This window comes from Crotalus tigris, unplaced genomic scaffold, assembly GCF_016545835.1.
Source record: "Crotalus tigris isolate CLP2741 ecotype Arizona unplaced genomic scaffold, ASM1654583v1 scf7180000024167.7108832, whole genome shotgun sequence".
Taxonomy (NCBI): Eukaryota; Metazoa; Chordata; class Lepidosauria; order Squamata; family Viperidae; genus Crotalus; species Crotalus tigris.
The window spans coordinates 3,745,254-3,764,983 of record NW_024100417.1 but is presented as its reverse complement, the minus strand read 5'-3'; the positions used below and the strand labels follow the sequence as shown (position 1 = coordinate 3,764,983).

Below are 19,730 nucleotides of genomic sequence, written 5' to 3'. Positions count from 1 at the left end.
GATTAAAAAAATCTGTAGGCCGAGGTTGGTACACTTTGTCCAAGACTAAATGTATGTGCTTGCTATGATGCTATCAAGTTAATAGCACACAATCAATCATCAAATTTATCAACCTACTATTATAGGATTGCTAAACTGGGTTGAATAATGCAACGAATTTATTATTTTAAAGCCATTTTCATACAAGGGTAAAATCAAGGTCATATGCTTAGAAGCAGACTGTGAGATAGGATTTCAATCAGGTCCGTGGCCTAAGAAGGTCCAACACTCCTCCCCGGATAGAAGGCAATTATTTGAAATGTAAGGACGGGAGACATTTATGCCAGAGATCACCGTGCATGGCTGCCGTCACACTTCCACCCAAACGGCCCAGCATAGCGTGGAGAGCCAAAAGCTCTCGCGAGCCAATTCCAGAGTCAGGCAGGTTTGCCCCAGCCCGCCTCCGGAGCCTGGACGAGACTCAGAGAAAACTCCGACAGAAACCTCCCTCCAATCGGCAGCGCGGCCTCCCTGCCATGTACCACCCGCCGGGAGCTATTGGCCTATCAACCTGTCAGAGCGCTCCCCTCCGGGGCAGCCCAACGACTGGCTCCTCCTCAGTGAGGTAAATTATAGTCAGCGTGGCTCTGCCAATCGCTGCCAGTGGAACGCTCGGGGCGGTCCCCTTTAACTCTGGGGTGACTCCGAAGCAGGTCCACCGGGAAGGAAGACGCGCTCGAACAGCTCTCAGGGACGCGCCACTTTCCTCCTGTTTGTCCGACACCGCGGCAGGTGAGTGCGGTCGTTCAGGGGAGATTTCGCGATACTTTTAACGAGGCTTTTCGGGGCCTCGCATCCCATCCGGTTTCGCGCGGTTGCCTCCCTCCAGTTCCTGCATTCCCCGGCTGCCACACCCTATTCGCTGCGGGCTTTGGACCGATCTCGCCTTCTCCCAGTCCGCGTACCCGGGAGCTTTTTCTTTTCGCTCAGCCGGCGGGGGAAGTGATTTCCTCTCCCGCCTGCCCGCAGCGCGCGTGACGCAGGCCGACTTGACAGGAGCAGCTCCCCGAGTCTTTTTAAGGGGCGGGAGCATTTCTGGTTGAAGCAACGGGAGCTGGGCAAAGAGGTTATTTCCTTTCTCACTGGTTGGCTTGCCTCGGTGATTTGCAAAAATGGGGTCGAGGGGCCGCGGGGCGGGAATGCTGTTTCAGAAGAGGCCGCGAATATATTCGTAAGACAAATGGGGCTGGAGAAACTGAAGCGAGTTGGGCAAGCGCCACTATGGACAAGTTTCCCTTAGCGCAGGTCTTCGTGACGGATTAATCTGAGGCAAAACTGTCGAACCGTAAAAGAAGGGAAGAAGGCACAGTTAATCGAAATTCAACCTCTTTCCCCTTCAGCATACACACACTCAAGGGCTTCTGACGTCAGTGGGACAGGCAGAACATCAATAGGGGAAGCTTTTTGTAATCTTGCAGTGTGATAATAAAACAATCTTAACGTTGACATGTAGCTGCCAAAAGCTCAGGGATTTGAGTTTGGTGCCAGGTGAATGCTGAAGTTGAATTTAGCCATTCATTTCTTGTACATCCTTTTCTTCTCTCCCTTTTTTTTCTTCATCCTTATTTGCTATCCTTAGAAAAATTATTTTTTGAAATAGGATTAATTGTAAAAAGGATCAGAAAGTTTCTGCAGGAGAAACAGTCAAACTTTTATTGTGCCTGCTATAGGTTATTATGCATAGCCTTCTGTATTTGCACAAACTCTTTAGTAAAAATAGAGGGGTTGGAGGTACAGTAGCAATATCAGAATGTATAAGCAATAGTTTATAGCTCACCATTCAGTTAGAAAGGGACAGAAGGAAATTAATCTCCTGCTCCCCTTCCATCTGTGTTTTCCTTTCTTTTCAAATGTATGGTGATAAGAGAAAATCTCAATCTGAGCATTGTTCTCAAGGACTAGGGATTAAGAAGTAAGGAAATGATTTATTAATATGGCTGCACATCTTTGTGCTGCACATCTGTGAGCACCAAACATAACAAAAACAATTTTATTAGAATAAAAAACCAACAATGGATGCATGCATTTGCAAGAATTTGCAATGGTCAGTAATCTCTCATATCTTGGACATTACCAACTGCGTTAAATTGCTTGACAAGTCATTACCCAAGTTGATTCCCTCAAAGTACAGTGCTGAAAATCTTCTGAAATACTTTAAAGATAAACAATATTTTTTGTGGAATAGAGACTCTTCATCATATCTGATCAAGATACAAAAAAGTTATAGCATAATGGATTTACCTGTTACATACATAATAATTTTTATTGCAACACTATATTTTCATTGGAACACAGCAAAAGGATCTGAGAAAAATGTCTGTGAATTAAATAGTCAAATCTTATATTTTTAGATTCAGTAGGCAGAGTTGTCATAGATTGTTATATTCTATTTATTTCAGTTGTATATCAAGACAGTTATATGCTCAGTTAGACATAAGATATTTAAATCTGACTTTACAATAAATTCAATACTTAAAATGGAGTATATCATCACTATTGATTTGTTAGACTATTTTACATCCACCCAAAGTCCCAACTAAGCACAATAGCAACTATTTTCTTTGGTGGGCTGTTTTTATTCTGCATTTGGAGTTGTTAAAGTTTTGTGAAGATATCAGATCATGAGTGAATGGATTGTACAAGGAGAAGATATTCAGTCAGTTTTCTTCCAGATGCAAAGAATTACTTCTGATTGAGGTGGCCTGTAAACTTTTTTCTGCCCAGCTTGTATGCTACATTCTTGACAAGAGCTGAGTATGTGGAATGTAGTTGTGCAGGAGGGCACATTTCTGGCATGTTACTGTGCTTAGCTGACACCACAATTACATCAAAGACATGGTATTCAATGGCGACAGTATTTCAGGGAAATGAAAATCAAGTTTGCATTTTAAATAACTTTAATTATCACTTATAGTCTTCCACTATTTCCATTAATTTCTTTTCCACTAAATTCAGCTTATGTATCTTGTATTTTATTCTATAGAAGGAGACACTGCTTACCTATGTAATATTGTTGTAGGCACATATTGCTGGTTAATAGTTTTGAATGCAGTTCCAGCTACTTCGTTGTAATCTGCCCTATCACCATTTCCTCCTTCACCATTCTGAAACAGATGAAGTTTTTTATTTTTATTTTTATGAGACTTATATACCGCTTTAAGTGCAAGCACTCTCTAAGCGGTGTACACCAGTAAGCAATGTATATATATATTTACATTGCCCCCAACAATCTGGGTCCTCATTTTAGGAAAAATGGATATAGTTTTTCCTCATTTGTTTATACTATATGAAAAATAAGAGAAAAACATTGCAGTGTAGGGGACTCATGGAGAACAGTGGGCTTAAAATGTAACTTGCATAAAATGCATCTGTTCATAAGTGACTCTCTGAAAGCTCAGAAAAATAAAAAATCAGTTGATAAACATGTTAGAGTCCTTTGACAAAAAGTTAAATTGTGTTTTATATAAATAGAGAAGATTAATGTATGCATGTATTTTTTTAAAGTGATGTTTGTAATTGTGTAGTATTCATCTTCTGGTTTGGGTGATTGTCCAAGTACAGATTTTAGAGCAAATGTTGAGTTCTGTAAAGTGAGGCTCTGAGGGTATCTCATAGGGGATATTCCCTTAATAGTTGAAACCATCTGCCATATGAATGTATAAATCCTAGCATGGACTTGAACTGTAAATGATTAAGGAAAGGAGCCAAACATGCTTCTTGTCTAGGACATTATGTAGTCCAGTAGTTTGTTGTCAAAATCATTATGTACAAGGAACTTAATATGAACAGGCACGCTGGTAAATAAAAGCAGAAAAATATTCTGTGCATCTTAGAGATTTTATCAGTTGTTTAGGTACTAATCCCCCTATTATTCTAACTATGGCTTGTGGTTTGCTGGTTACCTGGAACAGATGCATTTTTTTCAACCTACCCATATGACTACCCCATAGTCATATGACTACCCCATCAAGGCTGTCCTCTTTGAGTCAAGGATCTACTTTTAATTGTCCTGGAGCACTCATTAGTAGGAAACTGCCAATATGCACTATGCTTATATATAATGTTTTAGATGGCTTTCTAAATACTGCAGCCTTCAATGTTGCCTAGGATTTAGATGGAAGTCATTAGTTTTACAGGAGGTGAATACATAGGATGAAGTTAGTGAGTGGCCTTTGCTTATTTTTTCCCTATCTAAAACATTAATCTGAAAGTAGACCTCAGTGTTTTGAGAACTCCGAAGTTTTAATTGAAGGAGCAACAGCAGTTCAATTACAATGAAATGTTTTTTGCCTTAAGGCAGGTAAGATCACTACCTGCTCAACTCTGGATTATCACTGAGGAAACACATGTGACTTTTATTATTGATACAATCTCTGTGATTTCTACCTGGAATAGGGATGGCAGGGTGTAGCAAGAGTTGCTGCTGTAATTAAGTTTAGTAAAGACTCTTGAAGTTAAATGAGAGCCAGTTTTGTCTAATGGTTAAGGCACCAGGCTAGAAAGCAAGAAACCATGAGTTCAAGTGTCACCTTAGCCATGACAGCCAGTTGGGTGACCTTAGGCCAGTCACTCTTTCTCTCAGCCAAACTCACCTTACAGGGTAACTGCTCTGGGGAAAATAGGAGGAAGATGTGTTGGATATGTTTGCTGCTTTGACTTATTTGTAAAAATAATAAAGGTGGGATACAAATAAACAAAAATAAATAAATCAGGCTAGCTTGGCTTCTGATAATAAGTCAACACTAGTGATTCTTGCTCATATTTGATAGTTTGATTATTATTGCAAATAATAGCTTGTCTTTTATTTTTATTCAGATGCGATTATGTTTTACTGAATTGGAAAAGAAAGTATTTTTGTCTCTTTCACAAAAAGATATTTTAAATCCCCATCCTGGGCCTATCGCACTGGATGTCACCAACATGATCAAAATGTGGCTTGCAGGAGATTTGAAAGGATTTAACTTGTCATCTCAACATGGGGAGCTATGACTTGCTAAGAACTGTTAATGTTGCAGGCTCCAGAGGAGGAGAAGATTGAAATAGAGCCCATTTTCTTCTCCCTTTGGACATAAGTCTTTTAAATGGCAATTCTGTACTAATTGTTTTTACTTGATCAGTTTGTTCCTCTATTACAAGCTTTAGATTCTATAATTTTATATGATTGTCAGATCCACGATGGCCCCTTTTTAATCTATTTGTACTGTTAAGGCAGTTCTGTTTTATTGTAGCCTATTGTACAGTATTTCACTGAACTAGGGAAAATATTTATTCAAAAACCCCTGACTTATTCTAAAAGAAGTAGCAATCTAATGGATATACAGTTGAACTAGTGGAAATTAGCAGATATGGTTTGTGGTCAGGATAATGCTCTGAATATAAAATTGGAGTTGGAACTTCTGTTTTCAGTGTTGTCCTCCATTTCAGGAGTACTTTTCTCACTGATCTGGATGTTCAGCACAACCTCAATTGGCAGGACAAGCACAGAGGGATTCCAATCCCCTCCCCCATCTCTATGCATCAATATGCTATTGAGAGATTCTTCTCTGCATCCATGTGCGTGGCAGTACCAGGCACAACACTTCTATGCAAACAACTCGAGTGGGTGTGGGGTTTTGTGCTTTTGATTTCAGAATGTCAGTGGGTTGGAGGTGCGGCCAAGCTAGGGGCTTGATGTGTAATGTTATAATTTAGCCAGAATATTGTTTGTACAAGTGGGTGGAACTGGAATTTGGATATTAGATTACAATAATAGAAGCTGAAGCACAACTGAGCTTTATTTCAATATGTGTTTCCAATTAATTTTTCTGTGATTGCAGTTGGACAATGCATAGTGAATGTGTTCCAATGTGGATATTCAGATCTGCACTGTTGCACATGATGGGAGGAGGGATGATTTTCTGATTATTTTTACCCTCATGGTTTGAATTCTATAGCACTAGAATTATTATTTCTTCTACATAAAGTTGATGACAGTTTAATTTTAATGAGCAGATGTCAACTAAAACATTTTTCTTCTCAAACCAGTGGGGGGGGGGCCTTTCAATTTTAAAGCCATTTTAGCAACATGTAGAATGTTGCTGGTAAAAATTCCTACCAGATGTTCCAGTCTGGCCTGTTCAGTGCTTTGGTATGCACTGGTGCCAGCGCAGAATGGCATCCGGACAATATTATATGGCCCCATAGTGTATAGGAATAGGCTTTTGAGAATACCACAGGTTTCAGTTGCATTGTCTAGTTTGTTTAAGATATGAGGAAGAACTGTGCTGTATTCTTGATCTGGGTGTTTGTATGGCACAATTGCACCATATACTAGAGTATAGGGTTGGGCTGCTTATGTGACAGAATACTGAGCAGAATTCCCTCCAGCTCCCAAACAGGCTGAGCAAGTTGGATCCATGTGGGGACAGTGACTGCTCTACTGCACTTTACTGATCGTGCAGGAAAGTGTCTTGGATGCTTCATTTCTCTCTCTTTCTCTCTGTACTATGTAAAACAAGAAATATTTAGACCTGATTAAATCGTAGCCTTTGAACAGACATGCTCATGTAATCATCTATAAGCAGGGAAATGTAACTCATAGTACAGAGTGCCCAGTGGGAAAATTAATGCTGAAAGTACTATTTCTGATATCACAGTAATCAGTGTCCTATTAAATACAAAAACATAATGTTACAGACAAGTTCTGGTTCCTTAACCCCTCAAGGAACTAATATGCCTACAGTATTTGTGCAATATGTGCCCCTCAGTCAGAGCTATACTTATTCAGGACTCTGGTGTTATACGCCTGTGAGTCAGCAAGGAGTAGCTATTTCCTATTGCCCAGATCAGTTGCTTAAGTTTTGCCCTATTGCTTCAGTGGAATACAAATGATTAGATATAGGAAGATAGGAAACTTGGTTTCTCTTTAAGAAACTACCATATTCTTCCATGTCAATTTAACAGCAATTGCCATGGTTTGAATAGTGGGAAGAGTTTGCATTGCATTGTAGCCAAGTATAGGATGGGAGATAAAACTATAGCTTAAAGGAATTTCATAACACTGCCAAGACAACTGCATGGATGAATCATAAATGTTTGGACAGAACAAAAAAACTAATCTCATTTGCCATATTCACAGCAAATATATGATGTGCCTCCCATTTTAAAGATGAATTGTTTCAGAGAAAATATTAGTCTTTCTTTCATGTAGATATTATACTTTAGGGCAGGCATGTCCAACCCACAGCCTGTGGGCCACCTGTGACCTTATACAGCTAGTAATGCAACCCCACAAGTAAACCTTTAATATTCTGTGCATTTATATATATTAACTAGATTATATATTTTATATGTGGCTAAGACAATTCTTTATTCAATGTGGCCCAGGCAAGCCGAAAGATTGGATATGCCTGATTTAGACATTTTGAAGCAGCTTTATCTGTACTTCTATCTTAGCTTCACTGTCAGAGTATATTCTTATGTATAATAATAGAAACAAGAAAAAGCTACCCATAATTGATATGGACTGTTTATCTTGATCTTCTGTCTCTGTTGTACTTTTAGGGTTGTTCTGTTCTTCCTGGTCTTGCCGACAAATTTCCAAAACTCAGAGAAGCCAAGAACAGTTGGCAGATTGACACCACCAGACTCTTGGTATGCTTTGCCAATCTTTTTCTTGGTCCTAAGCTTGTCTTGATTTTTCATTGTTCATTCCCTCATAAATTCTAAGGGGAAAAAAAGGCTGGATCCTCTGAAAGTGAGACTATTCTAAATTCCCTTATTTGTTCTTGTTGCATGATGTATACCAGGGGTATCAAACTGCCGGCCCACGGGCCGGATGTGTCACGCCAAAACCGCACTCACCCTTTGCCAGCAATGGGAAAAAAGTCACGATACGTCATGATACGTTGACATTGCATGTTTGACATCGGCGGTGTATACTGATACTGTATGTTCCTTTCCCATCAGTAACAGCTTATTCTGAATTATCTGTATTCTGGCTGGATGTGTTAGTCTTTCTTGGCATCTTTCTAGCTTGAGTCACTATACAAAAAATAATATTTTAGAAAATGATTTGTGATTTTTCTTATTCTGTATGTCCTGTTTCTCAGGTTGGCCACTTAAATATATATTTTTAGTCATGTTAGAGCAGCGGCTCCCAATCTTTTGGGCTCAAGAGACCGGTTCCATGGAGAGAGGTTTTTCCATGGACTGGAGGCAGTGTAGTTTTGTGTGCTGCCTGCATTCCGCTTTGCTTGTTTGCATGATTCAATTTCTGGCATGCTGCAAACTAGTGTTGGTCCATGGACCGTGTTAGAATACTTCTTCTTAACATGCTGTCCTAAAAGCCTTGGTTGCTCTCATAACCTGTTTGGTTGATCAACGAAATAAATTTCAGAAAGTAACAGTAGCATTTTTTATTTTGGATTCACTGCTATAAGGTCTGAGATAAAATATAGTTCCATTTATATAGCATGTATTATTTTCTGTCCATTTGAACTTGGTTAGGATATTATATTTGACCTCTACCTGTATATTAGGAATAAACTGATTATAAGCTTTTCTAGATGGGTTTGCACTCCTCTTAAAAAAGGTGTTTAGTTTGGAAGTATTTGGTACTTCATTTTTTTTTTTCATTGAAGGAGCCAAGGTGCCTAAATTATTTTTGGCTGGCTATTCTTACTCAGTTACAAAATATTTTCTGTATGCAGTAAGTTTGGCCTGAGAAATGTAACCCGTAATCCACAAATAATAATTTGGGCTGCAATTTCAAATGCATCAATTGCAGTATAGATAAAACCCACTCTAAGTTTACTGTTCCTTCTTGAGAAGGTCATGTGACTTGTATAACACATGCGGGCACTGATTCTTTATCCTGAAGGTTAAATGAAACTCTAGAGCTGCTTCCTTTAGACCAGGTGTGCCCAACCTTTTGGCTTGCCTGGGTGAATTGAGTGAAGAAAAATTACCTTGCGCCACATTACTAGTTGGGCATGAGTTGGGCATGCCTGCACTAGACTGGAGGTGTCTGAATAGCTTTGTTTTATTTGCACTTTTTTTTACTTACCTTGCTATCGGTACTGTCAAAATCATTCATAGGGGAAAAAAAGAATCTAGATGTATACAGTAAAAACAAGAATTAAATCAATTATTTCATCCCAAAAATAATTATGCTCTGTTGTGAATTGGATAATAATGCAGAGCTATTCATTACTTGCATCCAAATAAAAGCATGATTTGTAGGTTGTCCAGTTCTGGTGCATTGACTAATACTTTTATTTCTTATGCAGAACAGCGACTAGTACTATTACCATGGATGTGTTGGTGAACAGGTATCGAGACTTCATTAAGGGAGCAGGTGAGCAGATCTTAGTCGAAAGACTGAAACTTGAACTATTTTTTGTTTTGTTTTTATTCCTTTTCCTACCTAAAAGGAAATAAGTTTAGGCTGATAATTGAGTTCACTGAGGATTATGATCCAAGACTACATATTCGTGTATTGCAAAGCTTTTGCTTTCAGTATTTCAATAATTAGAGTGTTGCCCTTAAGAAGCAATAACTACAAGTAAATGTTTCCAATAACTGTTGATCATGGGTATTGTCTTGGAGGAATTTTAGTTCATTCCTCCTCATAGAACAGCTTCAACTCAGGGATAATAGTGGGATCCCTTGCATGAACTGCTCACTTTAGGTCTTTCACAATATTTCTATAGGCTTAAGTTCAAGCCTTTGACTTGACCATTCCAAAGTATTAACTTTTTTTCTGCTAATAACCATTTTTTGTATGACTTAGATTTTTGGGTCGTTGTTTTGTTGCATGACCACTTCCTCTTGAGCTTTAATTCACATACAGATACCTGACATTTTCCTGTACAGTTTGCCAATACAATTCAGAATTCAAAATTTCATCAATGATGGCAAGCCATCCTGGCCCAGACTCAACAAAGCAAGCCCAAACTGTGGTATTACCAACACCATATTTTACACGTGGGATAAAGTTCTTAGAGTAGAATACAGCCCTTGTCTTTCGCAAAACTTCATATTTTTTTCCAAGCCAAAAAGTTCTATTTTCATCTCATTTCTCTACAGAATATTCTTCCAATAGCCTTTTGCTTTATCCACAAGGTCATTCACAAACTATAGATGAGCAACAACATTCTTTTTGCAGAGTAATGGTTATCCCCTTGCCACCATGCTATGCGCACCATTTCTCTTTAAAACAACTTTCTGGCCAAAGTATATGTAATATGTGTTAAAAAATTAAGCCATCAAACGGCATAGGAAATTGTGTTGTGGTTTTTTAGAACAATTTTCGTACCAGACATAGTCCTGGCCCATTTTGTGGGCAAACTCTCTTCTTGAAATATCCAGGAATAATGGAATAATCCAACCTGCACAATTAGCAGACAAAAAAAGGAGGTGACAGAGGAGTAGCACAGCACGAGACAGGGCCACCTTTAGGCTAAGGCTCATAGGTATTTGTCCTGGGTACCAAAGTTTAAGAGGGCACCAACACTGTCCCCCCTTCTGAATCATTCTAAAAAAACAAATCTTTGTGTTGGCCAGAGCTGGCACCATCAGTCAATTTGGCTTAGGAGCCTCTGATACCCTTGAACCAGCATTGGCACAAGATCTTTGGCTAGTTGTCCAGATGAGAATATAAGTTTGGCCTTCCCTTGGCAGAAGTAGCATGGCAAGAAATTGTAGTCTGTAGTCTGATTTATAGAATGATTTTTTTCTCTGACAGGATATGAAAGTTAAACATTGTGTGGGAAAAGATAAAGGTAAAGTGATTTTGCATTTGCCTGTAACAACTAGAAAAAGGTTAAGATTCAATTAAGCAACCTTGGAAAGGGACAGAAAGTATCCATTGTTATCATTTCCTCTTTACTTTGTATTTTATGTCCTTCCCATCCCACTTGGATGCTGAGGCTCTTTTAATTTTTTTACATATAAACATTTGTTAAATAAATGTGAGTATGAGGTTATTGTCATCATAGTTGTATGCTATTCTTTCCTCCGCCCTTAAGGAAAAGGAATTGTAAAATCTGGGCAACTACTAGCTGCATCAAAGCAATATCTTTGATACTGTCTACTGTAGTGGCTGTTTGGAGTTTTGTGGTCTTATGAATGCTGACAATGCAAGAGAGGCCTTTAGTTCCTTAGACATTACTCTTGGATTCTTTGAGACCTATTGGAGTACTAGACATTTTGCTTTTAATGTGAACTTGGGGAGGATAACAGTGGTAATGAACTGGTTCCATTTGTATAATGACAATGTACATATTGCCTGACATTGGACTGGTAGAGTCCAAACTCTTTGGAAAGTTTGGTAATCTTTTCCAGCCTGGTGAGCATCAACAACTATTTTTGGAGGTCCTCAGATATCTTCTTTGTTTGATCCATGACACACTTCCACATCCCTGTGTTGCGAATATCAGACTTTGATAGTGAATATTCAGAATTCTGTTCTTTTAATAGGCAAGAGCTCCTACCTTTACACCTGATTATTGTCCCATTGACTGAAATACCTGACTCTAATTTCCCCCTGAAATGAATCCTTCAAAAGTTCACATACTTTTGCCACATACAAATATGTAGCTTTGGATCATTTTCCTCAATAAATCAATGAACAAATATAATGTTTTTGACTTATTTGTTTAATTTGGTTCTCTCTATCTAGTTTTAGTACTTGTGTTGATAAGAGATCATGTGTTAGGTTATATTTATGCAGAAGTATTTAAATTTCAAAAGGATTTACAAGTCTTTAAATACCACTATCCCTAAAAAGCATATATTCCAGGTGCATTGGCTGCTGATAACAAAATATTTAATATGTTGTAGGATCATTATTATTATTTTTTTCACAGACCCCCGGATTGCTTCATATCCACTTATGGATTCTCCTTGGCCTATGATGGGTATCTTATTGGGTTATGTCTACTTTGTATTATCATTGGGGCCACAGCTCATGGCCAACAGGAAACCTCTGAACCTTAAGAAGTTCATGATACTTTATAATTCTTTTTTAATGGCACTATCACTTTACATTGTTTATGAGGTAAGCTTCTCCCTGTATTAATTTTTATTTGTAGCTCTTAGATATACCATTGTTGTTTACACTGACTTTCCAACATCGGTTTCAACGTCTCTTTCTAGTTTTACATATCTAAAACAGAATGAGTTCACAAAAGAGACATGAAACTTTTATCATACTAAAAGTTTTGCAAAAATGCATCCCCTATCTTTGGTTTGAAATATATAGCATATATTTAAATTGTCTGTAATAATTAAGAAACTTCCTGACAGTTAGAATAATTAACCAATGGAACAACCTGCCTCCCGAAGTGGTGAATGCTCCAACACTGGAAGTTTTTAAGAAGAGACTGGACAGCCATTTGTCCGAAATGGTGTAGGGTTTCCTGCCTGAGCAGGGGGTTGGACTAGATGACCTCCAAGGTCCCTTCTAACTTTATGATTATGATTATGATTATTATTCACAATTTCTGACAAAAACACTCACTATTGCATGTTCAAATTAGTACTACTGATTTAGTAGTAAGTTGGAAAAATATTTATTCTTTCTTACTTAGACAAAGGTTTCCTATGAAAGACAGATGCAACATTTTCACATTTAAGACCTATAAGCAAGGAGAAATAGAAATATTTGTACTGGTCCTCACTACTTTTATGTAATATGTAAAAGTTATCCAAAGACATATCAATCAATGAAGATTAGCTAGAAGATTCAGTTTAACAGAAAATTTCAGATTCTTCAAACTTATTAAAAATGTTTTCTCAAATTGAGAGTGTTTGTTTTGTTTTTCAGATAGTAGGTATTAAAAATTTGATGCAATATAGGGGGCCTATTTCCATGAATTTTGAATTTTTGTACTAGTAATGGTACAAATGACATTGTAGAATGATTATTAATAGGCAATCTTGCAAGCTCATTTTATAACTTAAGACAACAGAATTTATACTAATAGACCATTATCATAAAAGGTCAAGTATTTTTTATCGGCTGTTATGCTGAATTACTTCTCTGAATCCTTTTATGTTTCACTGTGAATGCACATTTTTTTCCCAAGTACAATAACACGGGATTTGTCTTGATATATAAAAATATAATATTATTACTGATATTTCATTTTTTAAAAAAAAATCAGTGTTATTCACAGATTTTTTTAAAAAAAATGAAATATCAATAATAACATATTTTTCCATATCAAGACACTGTTACTCAGTGAGATAAATATAATCTATCATAATTATATCTTAAAAACCTACTTTGGTGTTAATGCAAAATAAGTCTGTAAGGCTTGCATTGTAGCAGAATAATATGTAAAAATATTGCTTCAATAAAAATACTTGAAGTAAAATTCCTCAAGTAAAAAGACATGTGTATTAGTTATTAAATGCATTGATATTTATTTGAAAATTCTGTAGTGTTTGGTCTGACCCTGCGCAGCATAGGAGTCCTAGAAAAGAAAGCTGTTATGAGCTGTAATGTTATTGGAATGTAGGTCTAATGAAGAAGAAGACTGGGAATGATGAGTTCTAATAGCTTCTTTTTTGGTAGTTTTTAATGTCAGGCTGGCTAAATGGTTATACATGGAGGTGTGACCCTATTGATACATCCCAGGATCCCAAGGCTCTTAGGGTAAGCTTGTTTTTCATTTTCCTGTCTTGTCCTCCCTTCATTCTGCCTGTACTCTTATGTTGTCCTGTTTCTCTTATAGGTTGTGTTTCTTTTCTTTAGTTTTTAATACAACCTTTGGTGAAAGTGTTCTAAGAAGAGTGTTGAGAAGGGAGATTATAAAGGGAAAGAAAAGTGGAGGGAAAGATGGGATTTTAATCTTGTGATGGCTAGGATGTTTAACTTTTACCTTGTCTCTAGATGGTCCGTGTGGCATGGATCTTCATTTTCTCTAAAGTCATTGAGCTGATGGATACAGTAAGTGACTCTGGACTTCCTATGATTGATCCTATTTTTCTAGTTAAAATATAGGTGCTTTTCACCCTGTATCTTTAGATGGTGGCCACTCAAGTCTACTTATTCTTCCAGCTTTTATATTATAAAAGTATAGTGGTCAGTCTGTCAACTCTACAGTGAGCATGGCTGCAGCCATTTTTTCTTCTCATTCTAGGTTGCCACATAGAACGGAGGGAGGGGGTTGCCCAGATGCTTCATTAGTCAAAATAATCTGTCCTGTGGGAACCATATATAAATGCATACTTTGCTGGATTTATGCAGCAGTATGTTCTGGGTCGGTCAGACTATATGCTTTTTGATACATACAGTTATATTTAAAAGATTGTCTAGTAGTAATTTGATAGTCATATTTTGAAGACTGCATTGTGGTCTTTTTTCTCTACTTTAGATTTGGTATAGATTAGAAATAGACATATAAAGATGCTACTAGCTAAAACCTGAAACCTACATCTCACAGTATGTTGTTGTTTCCAGGTGATCTTTATCCTAAGAAAAAAGAATGAACAAGTGACCTTTCTGCATGTTTTCCACCATTCAGTGCTACCCTGGAGCTGGTGGTGGGGTGTGAAATTTGGTCCAGGTGAGATTTTAAAAGGGGATTTACTCCAGAACTTGATTCCAAGATTTGAGAAAAATATATCCATAATTATTTTCAGATATGTCTCTTTATAATATGGTATCTCATGAATACATGCAGTATATGTGTTTTCTCATTATAGTTATATATACTTGAACATATAGTTTGGCTATGCAGGATATGCTAGGAATAACAAGACAGTCTCAGACTTTCAGTTATTTGCCCTCATCTGCTTCCTTTATCATGCTTGGATAGTAGAAATCCTGGATCTTTTCAAACCTTTCTATTTTGATATATGTAGATTTTAAAATAAACCCTTTTATTTTCCTGTCATCATTAAAGTCCTAGCTATTACATATATTTCCAGTGTATAGTTAACATGTTTCCAGGTGAAAGATCTGAGTGTGTATTCATGTGTCTGTATGTATCTGTGTATGTATGAGTATGTATGTATATATAACAATTGAATGTATTTTTATAAAAAGTTTATATATATAAACTCTGTGTGTGTGTGCGTGTGTGTGGTGGTTTGACAGTTAAATATAAGTGGTTTTCTCTAACCACTGATTACCAACTCTGACAATGTCAACAGAGGATTGACGAAAGCTAAGTTGTATTTATTAAAAAGTTTTTTCTCTCCCAGAGTTTAGTGGCTCTATTGTAATCTTTAACCATGATGGCTCAAGTCTATCTCTTAGCCCAATTTGCTGTTCTTCCACCAAAAATTGGATTTCCTAATACCTAACCCTTTAACTCCTGGAGGAAGGGTAAGATAAGATTCTCATAAATAAATAAAACAATACATGTTCTTCCAAACTAGTCTACTATTAAAAATATGCAACAATGCAATATCTAATCTAAAAAATATATGAAATTTTTTGTTCATATATGAAATTTTTTTTCATATATGAAAAAATGGTCTGAAGGTCTAAAACAAATAGAAGAAACCTTATACTTAGTGATACTACAAAATACATTTAACAATTAAAAGAATTTAAAAATGACTAACTGAACTTTTCTCACAAAAGTAGATTGAATGCTATCTCTGAGATTTGCCCAAAAAAGAAAAAAAAAAATCTCAAGTCGGGAAGTTCCACAAATAAACAAACACCATGGGAAAGTGGTTTTATTTATTTACATATTCATTTCATTTATTATAGCTGTCTGTGGCATATCTATAAACAAGGTCTCCATGGGTCAGTCCAGCATATTTAACCAACGGTTTTAATTTTCAGTATTTGCATGCTCTGTTGACTCTGTTTCCAGTGTTGTGAATGTATTTTGGTAGGGTCTTAGTGTTACCTTTTCAGAAATAAAACACTTAAAATGTCATAAGCTAGGTTACACTAATATGTAACATTAATAACAGGCAAAAATAATTGACTGTATGGGCTGAATAAAAATTACTGACATCTTTTTCTCTCATACCATTTTGTTCATGATCCCAGGTGTCCCCAATGAGTTTTTTTTGTTTTTCTAATATTTATATAGACTGTAAGGTCTAGTTATGTCATTCATCCTCATTGTTTACTTTTCACCTTTTCTCTGTTATTCTACAGGAGGAATGGGCTCCTTCCATGCTATGGTCAACTGTATGGTACATGTTGTGATGTACTTTTATTATGCACTCTCAGCTGCAGGACCTGCTTTCCAAAAGTACCTGTGGTGGAAGAAGCACATCACTGCCATTCAGCTGGTAAGTAATAAAGGGAAAAGAATAGGCAAATTATGCCAGCATCTTTAACTTTGATTAAGTTGTACAAACCAGCTTTGGTCACTTCATCTGATTCTGTTTCTTTTGAATAGCTAATTACAGAAACTTTTTAACCTAATTTGATATTTGTTGCCTATGTTGAGCTTTCCATTTTCTTCCAAGGATTACTCATCATTGCCTGTGAGTAGAAGGAGCTCCACTTGTCACCTTTACTTATTTCATCTTTGCCTTGTTTCTGTTTCTAGCTGCAGTTTGTGCTCGTCTCCGTCCACATCTCCCAGTACTACTTCATGCCTGACTGCAAATATCAGTTCCCAATCTTCATCCACCTCATCTGGATTTATGGAGTTATCTTCTTCATTCTCTTCTCCAACTTCTGGTACCAGTCATATACCAAAGGCAAGCGTCTGCCCAAGCTCATGACACCACCTCAGCAAAATGGCTTCCATGAGAATGGTGCCATTGCTAATGGCAAAGTCAAAGCCAACTAGGGGTGGGATCAAGGTGATTCAAATCAACTAGATCCCATATCTGGGCTTGTTAACCAGATCAAGTGCCTACAGACTATCTTGCAGTTCCAAACCACCTTCCCAACTGCCCTGTTTCCCTTGTTGCCTCGCTTTCACCTTTCCCCAAGGGAGACAGGCTGCCTGGGCTGTCGGTGCTGAATCCAGTCCAAGGCCTCCAAAGTGCCTATGTCTGCCCTGGGCTGGGCTCCGTTCAGAGCTGGACCAAAGCAGAACCCTTGACAGATGGGACACAATTATCCACTTAATTCAATGTACGCAATGTGATCTAGGTGGGGATTTTTGTTACTTTGCTTTCCCTAAGTTTGTGTTGTCATTTATTAATTCTCTTTATTATTTACCATTGGTGTCCTGCCATTCCTACTCCTTTCCTACTTGAATGTAAGTGGTCCCTTTTTGCTGGGGGTGGGAAATAACTCCTCTGGAGACAACTTTTCCTGCTCTGTGTGCAAATGGGGTACTACTAGGCAAGTCTTACTGCCTTGGCTGTATTCCTCTCTTGGCATTGCTCCGCAGCTTTGGTTGCTTTGATCCTAGCACCTTAGCAATAACTCTGGACTTCAATCTCCATATGGCTTGATGACTGCAAGCTCTTATTGCACTGAGGTCCAGGGAGAAGAAATAGGACCCTGTTGTCCAGCTTGTATGCCATTGCTCTGTGTGCCTTTTAAAACATTGGATCTGCTCCAAAGAACAGAGGCTCCCTATAATCTAAATTTTGGGGAGGACTTCTCAGGAGGATATATCTCTCTCCTGAATTTTCCATTTGTATTCACAGAAATAAAGGGATAGAAAGAGAATAGTCATTCTGTTCTTGATTTCAAGGCCTTGATCATTGTTGGTTGGGCCTGATGTGAGAAAAGAATGATTTTACTGTAAGTACCGTGTTAATATTGATTTTCAGTTCCAATGACTACTGCTTCTTGCAGTGAATTGGCGTCTTAGTTGAAGTTGGTTTACTAGATGAGAGGAACTGAAAAACTGAGATCAAAGTCCTGTGAAGCATTGTAATAAAGTGGTGGCTATGTTCTGGCTCATCCACAGTGCATGGTGTCAGGTGTCAGATTATTTCTGTTCAAGAACACAGGAATTGAAATTTTTTACTAGTTTTCTGGGTCTATAGAATACCTTCACTCAAAGTTCAATACAGCATTAAAGACCTTGGCTCCTGTTTGTCCTGTCTTCTATTCCAGGCAGCACAGTATTAATTTTGTTCTCCTCATATGGACACTTTTTCAGGCCAGATGCTTTCCTGTTTGTACTGGCTTAGGCTCTTGGTGTAGTTCCAACTACTGGGCATTATCCTCCTGGGCTTGAAGAGACCTGTAGTCCTTGGTGCTATTGCCTATGGTCTGGTTGAGTGTGACAAGTGGAAAAGCTACAACTACTGTGTGTGGTGTACAAAATAATTCCGTAATAGAATAAATTGGAAAAGTAATCTTAGCCAGATCTTAGATCTGTATTGCATCCTAAGTTCAGAGTGCCAAAATATGAAAGTAAGGATATATTGGCAAATATAAAAAGCTAAGGCACTAAAAATACTTTTGTTGTTAGAATAAACTTGTATTGGTCTCTCTACCTCAGTGCTAGGGGTAGACTAACCTAGAATCTAGATTATGTGCCATAAACAATGCTGTATATACTATTGGAGAGATTTGTATAACCCAGAATATTTTGATACATTCACTGGCCATTCTGAAACAAAGCAATCTTGTTTAAAAGCCTTTAAGCTAAGTTCACTGTTAGGTTGAAATAGGTTTTGTAACACTACTTACCTTCCCACCGCTGATTATCCTACTGTGTACCATTTCCCCACCTATGTCTGAGAAACCCTAAACCAATGCTAATGGCAACCTTTAAAACTGATACAATGTTTGACTGAGAAGTTTTTACAATGTAGGGGATATTTAGGGGTACAATTTGGAAAAAAGTAAAAGATACTTGTTTGTTCTCCTATATGTGTGCCTTCTCTCAACATTTTTTGCTGTACTTAATGGATCAATATTCAATGATAATCATGCAAGGGTGATGAAAAATCAGTATGTTACAGTTCCCAAATTAGGCAGTATAGCTTACCCATTCCAAAATGCTCTTTTTTGTAAACCCAAAGTAAATTTCTGTTCTAAGAATCATTGGTTTGCATGAAATCTAATGAAGAGGCCCTTATGGAGTATTTATTTTTTCAGCATTTTTACAAGTGCTGATTTTAGTACTTGTCAGATAGCATTCATGTTGCCCTAGTGTCTTTCTGATGTGGTGCATTTTTGAATAGCCATGTGCCTTCTAAATACGATGTACAGTTAACTGCTCTAAATTTTGAGTGTGATTATCTACAGTTTTCTGAATGAGTAGGTATCAGAATTGTATGTTTAGACTAGTTAATAAGGCTTCAATATAGTTTCCATTAGCTTGCTACAGGATTAGTGTTTTAGAAATTCAGGTAGTCCTTGATTTACAAATGCAATTGGGATTGATTCGTGGTCATAAGTTGTCAACGATTCTAGGTGGAGGTATTCCCTTGACTGGACCCAATTTTACATTTTTATGATCATTAAGTGAATCATCATGGTCATTATGCAAATCATTAAGTGAACACTATGGTTGTGTGAACTTGTTCCTCTGGGGAAAATGACTATGGGATCACATGACTATGGGATATTGCAGTTGGTCATAAAGTTGAGCCAGTTGCTAAGCACCCAAAATATGGTCAAGTGACTGTAAGGCTGTATATAGCATATTTTGTGATGGGCAGACAAGCTTTACAGGCCATAAAGAACTCATTCCCAGCCCATTGTATTTTCAAATAATCATAAGTCAAGGATTATCTGTGTGAAATCCAGAAGAGAACTCTATCACATATGGGAACAGAAGTGTTTACACCTCTTGGGCATAAGCAGT

At 37.4% G+C, this 19,730-nt stretch overlaps 1 protein-coding gene across 2 annotated transcripts; it reads left to right on the top strand.

The window, feature by feature from the left end:
* The first annotated feature begins 613 nt into the window (after positions 1-613).
* Positions 614-18,788, top strand: ELOVL1 (ELOVL fatty acid elongase 1). 2 transcript variants are annotated; one of them, XM_039323410.1, is made up of 9 exons: positions 614-771; positions 7,582-7,671; positions 9,309-9,376; positions 11,889-12,079; positions 13,601-13,681; positions 13,919-13,975; positions 14,489-14,594; positions 16,151-16,287; positions 16,551-18,788. In XM_039323410.1, exons 3-9 carry the CDS (start codon positions 9,331-9,333, stop codon positions 16,794-16,796), a joined length of 864 nt encoding a protein of 287 aa, XP_039179344.1. In that variant the 5' UTR covers positions 614-771; positions 7,582-7,671; positions 9,309-9,330; the 3' UTR covers positions 16,797-18,788. The 2 variants fall into 2 exon arrangements, with proteins under 2 accessions (XP_039179344.1, XP_039179345.1); XM_039323411.1 differs by lacking the exon at positions 7,582-7,671 and having other exon boundaries at positions 624-771.
* The last annotated feature ends 942 nt before the right edge of the window (positions 18,789-19,730 follow it).

Bases quoted from the DNA above. Each gene is read 5' to 3' on its own strand.
- ELOVL1 (XM_039323410.1), top strand. From the start codon at position 9,331: ATGGATGTGTTGGTGAACAGGTATCGAGACTTCATTAAGGGAGCAG. The intron at 9,377-11,888 runs GTGAGCAGATCT...TTTTTTTCACAG, and splicing joins AGACTTCATTAAGGGAGCAG to ACCCCCGGATTGCTTCATAT. The intron at 13,682-13,918 runs GTAAGCTTGTTT...CCTTGTCTCTAG, and splicing joins AGGATCCCAAGGCTCTTAGG to ATGGTCCGTGTGGCATGGAT.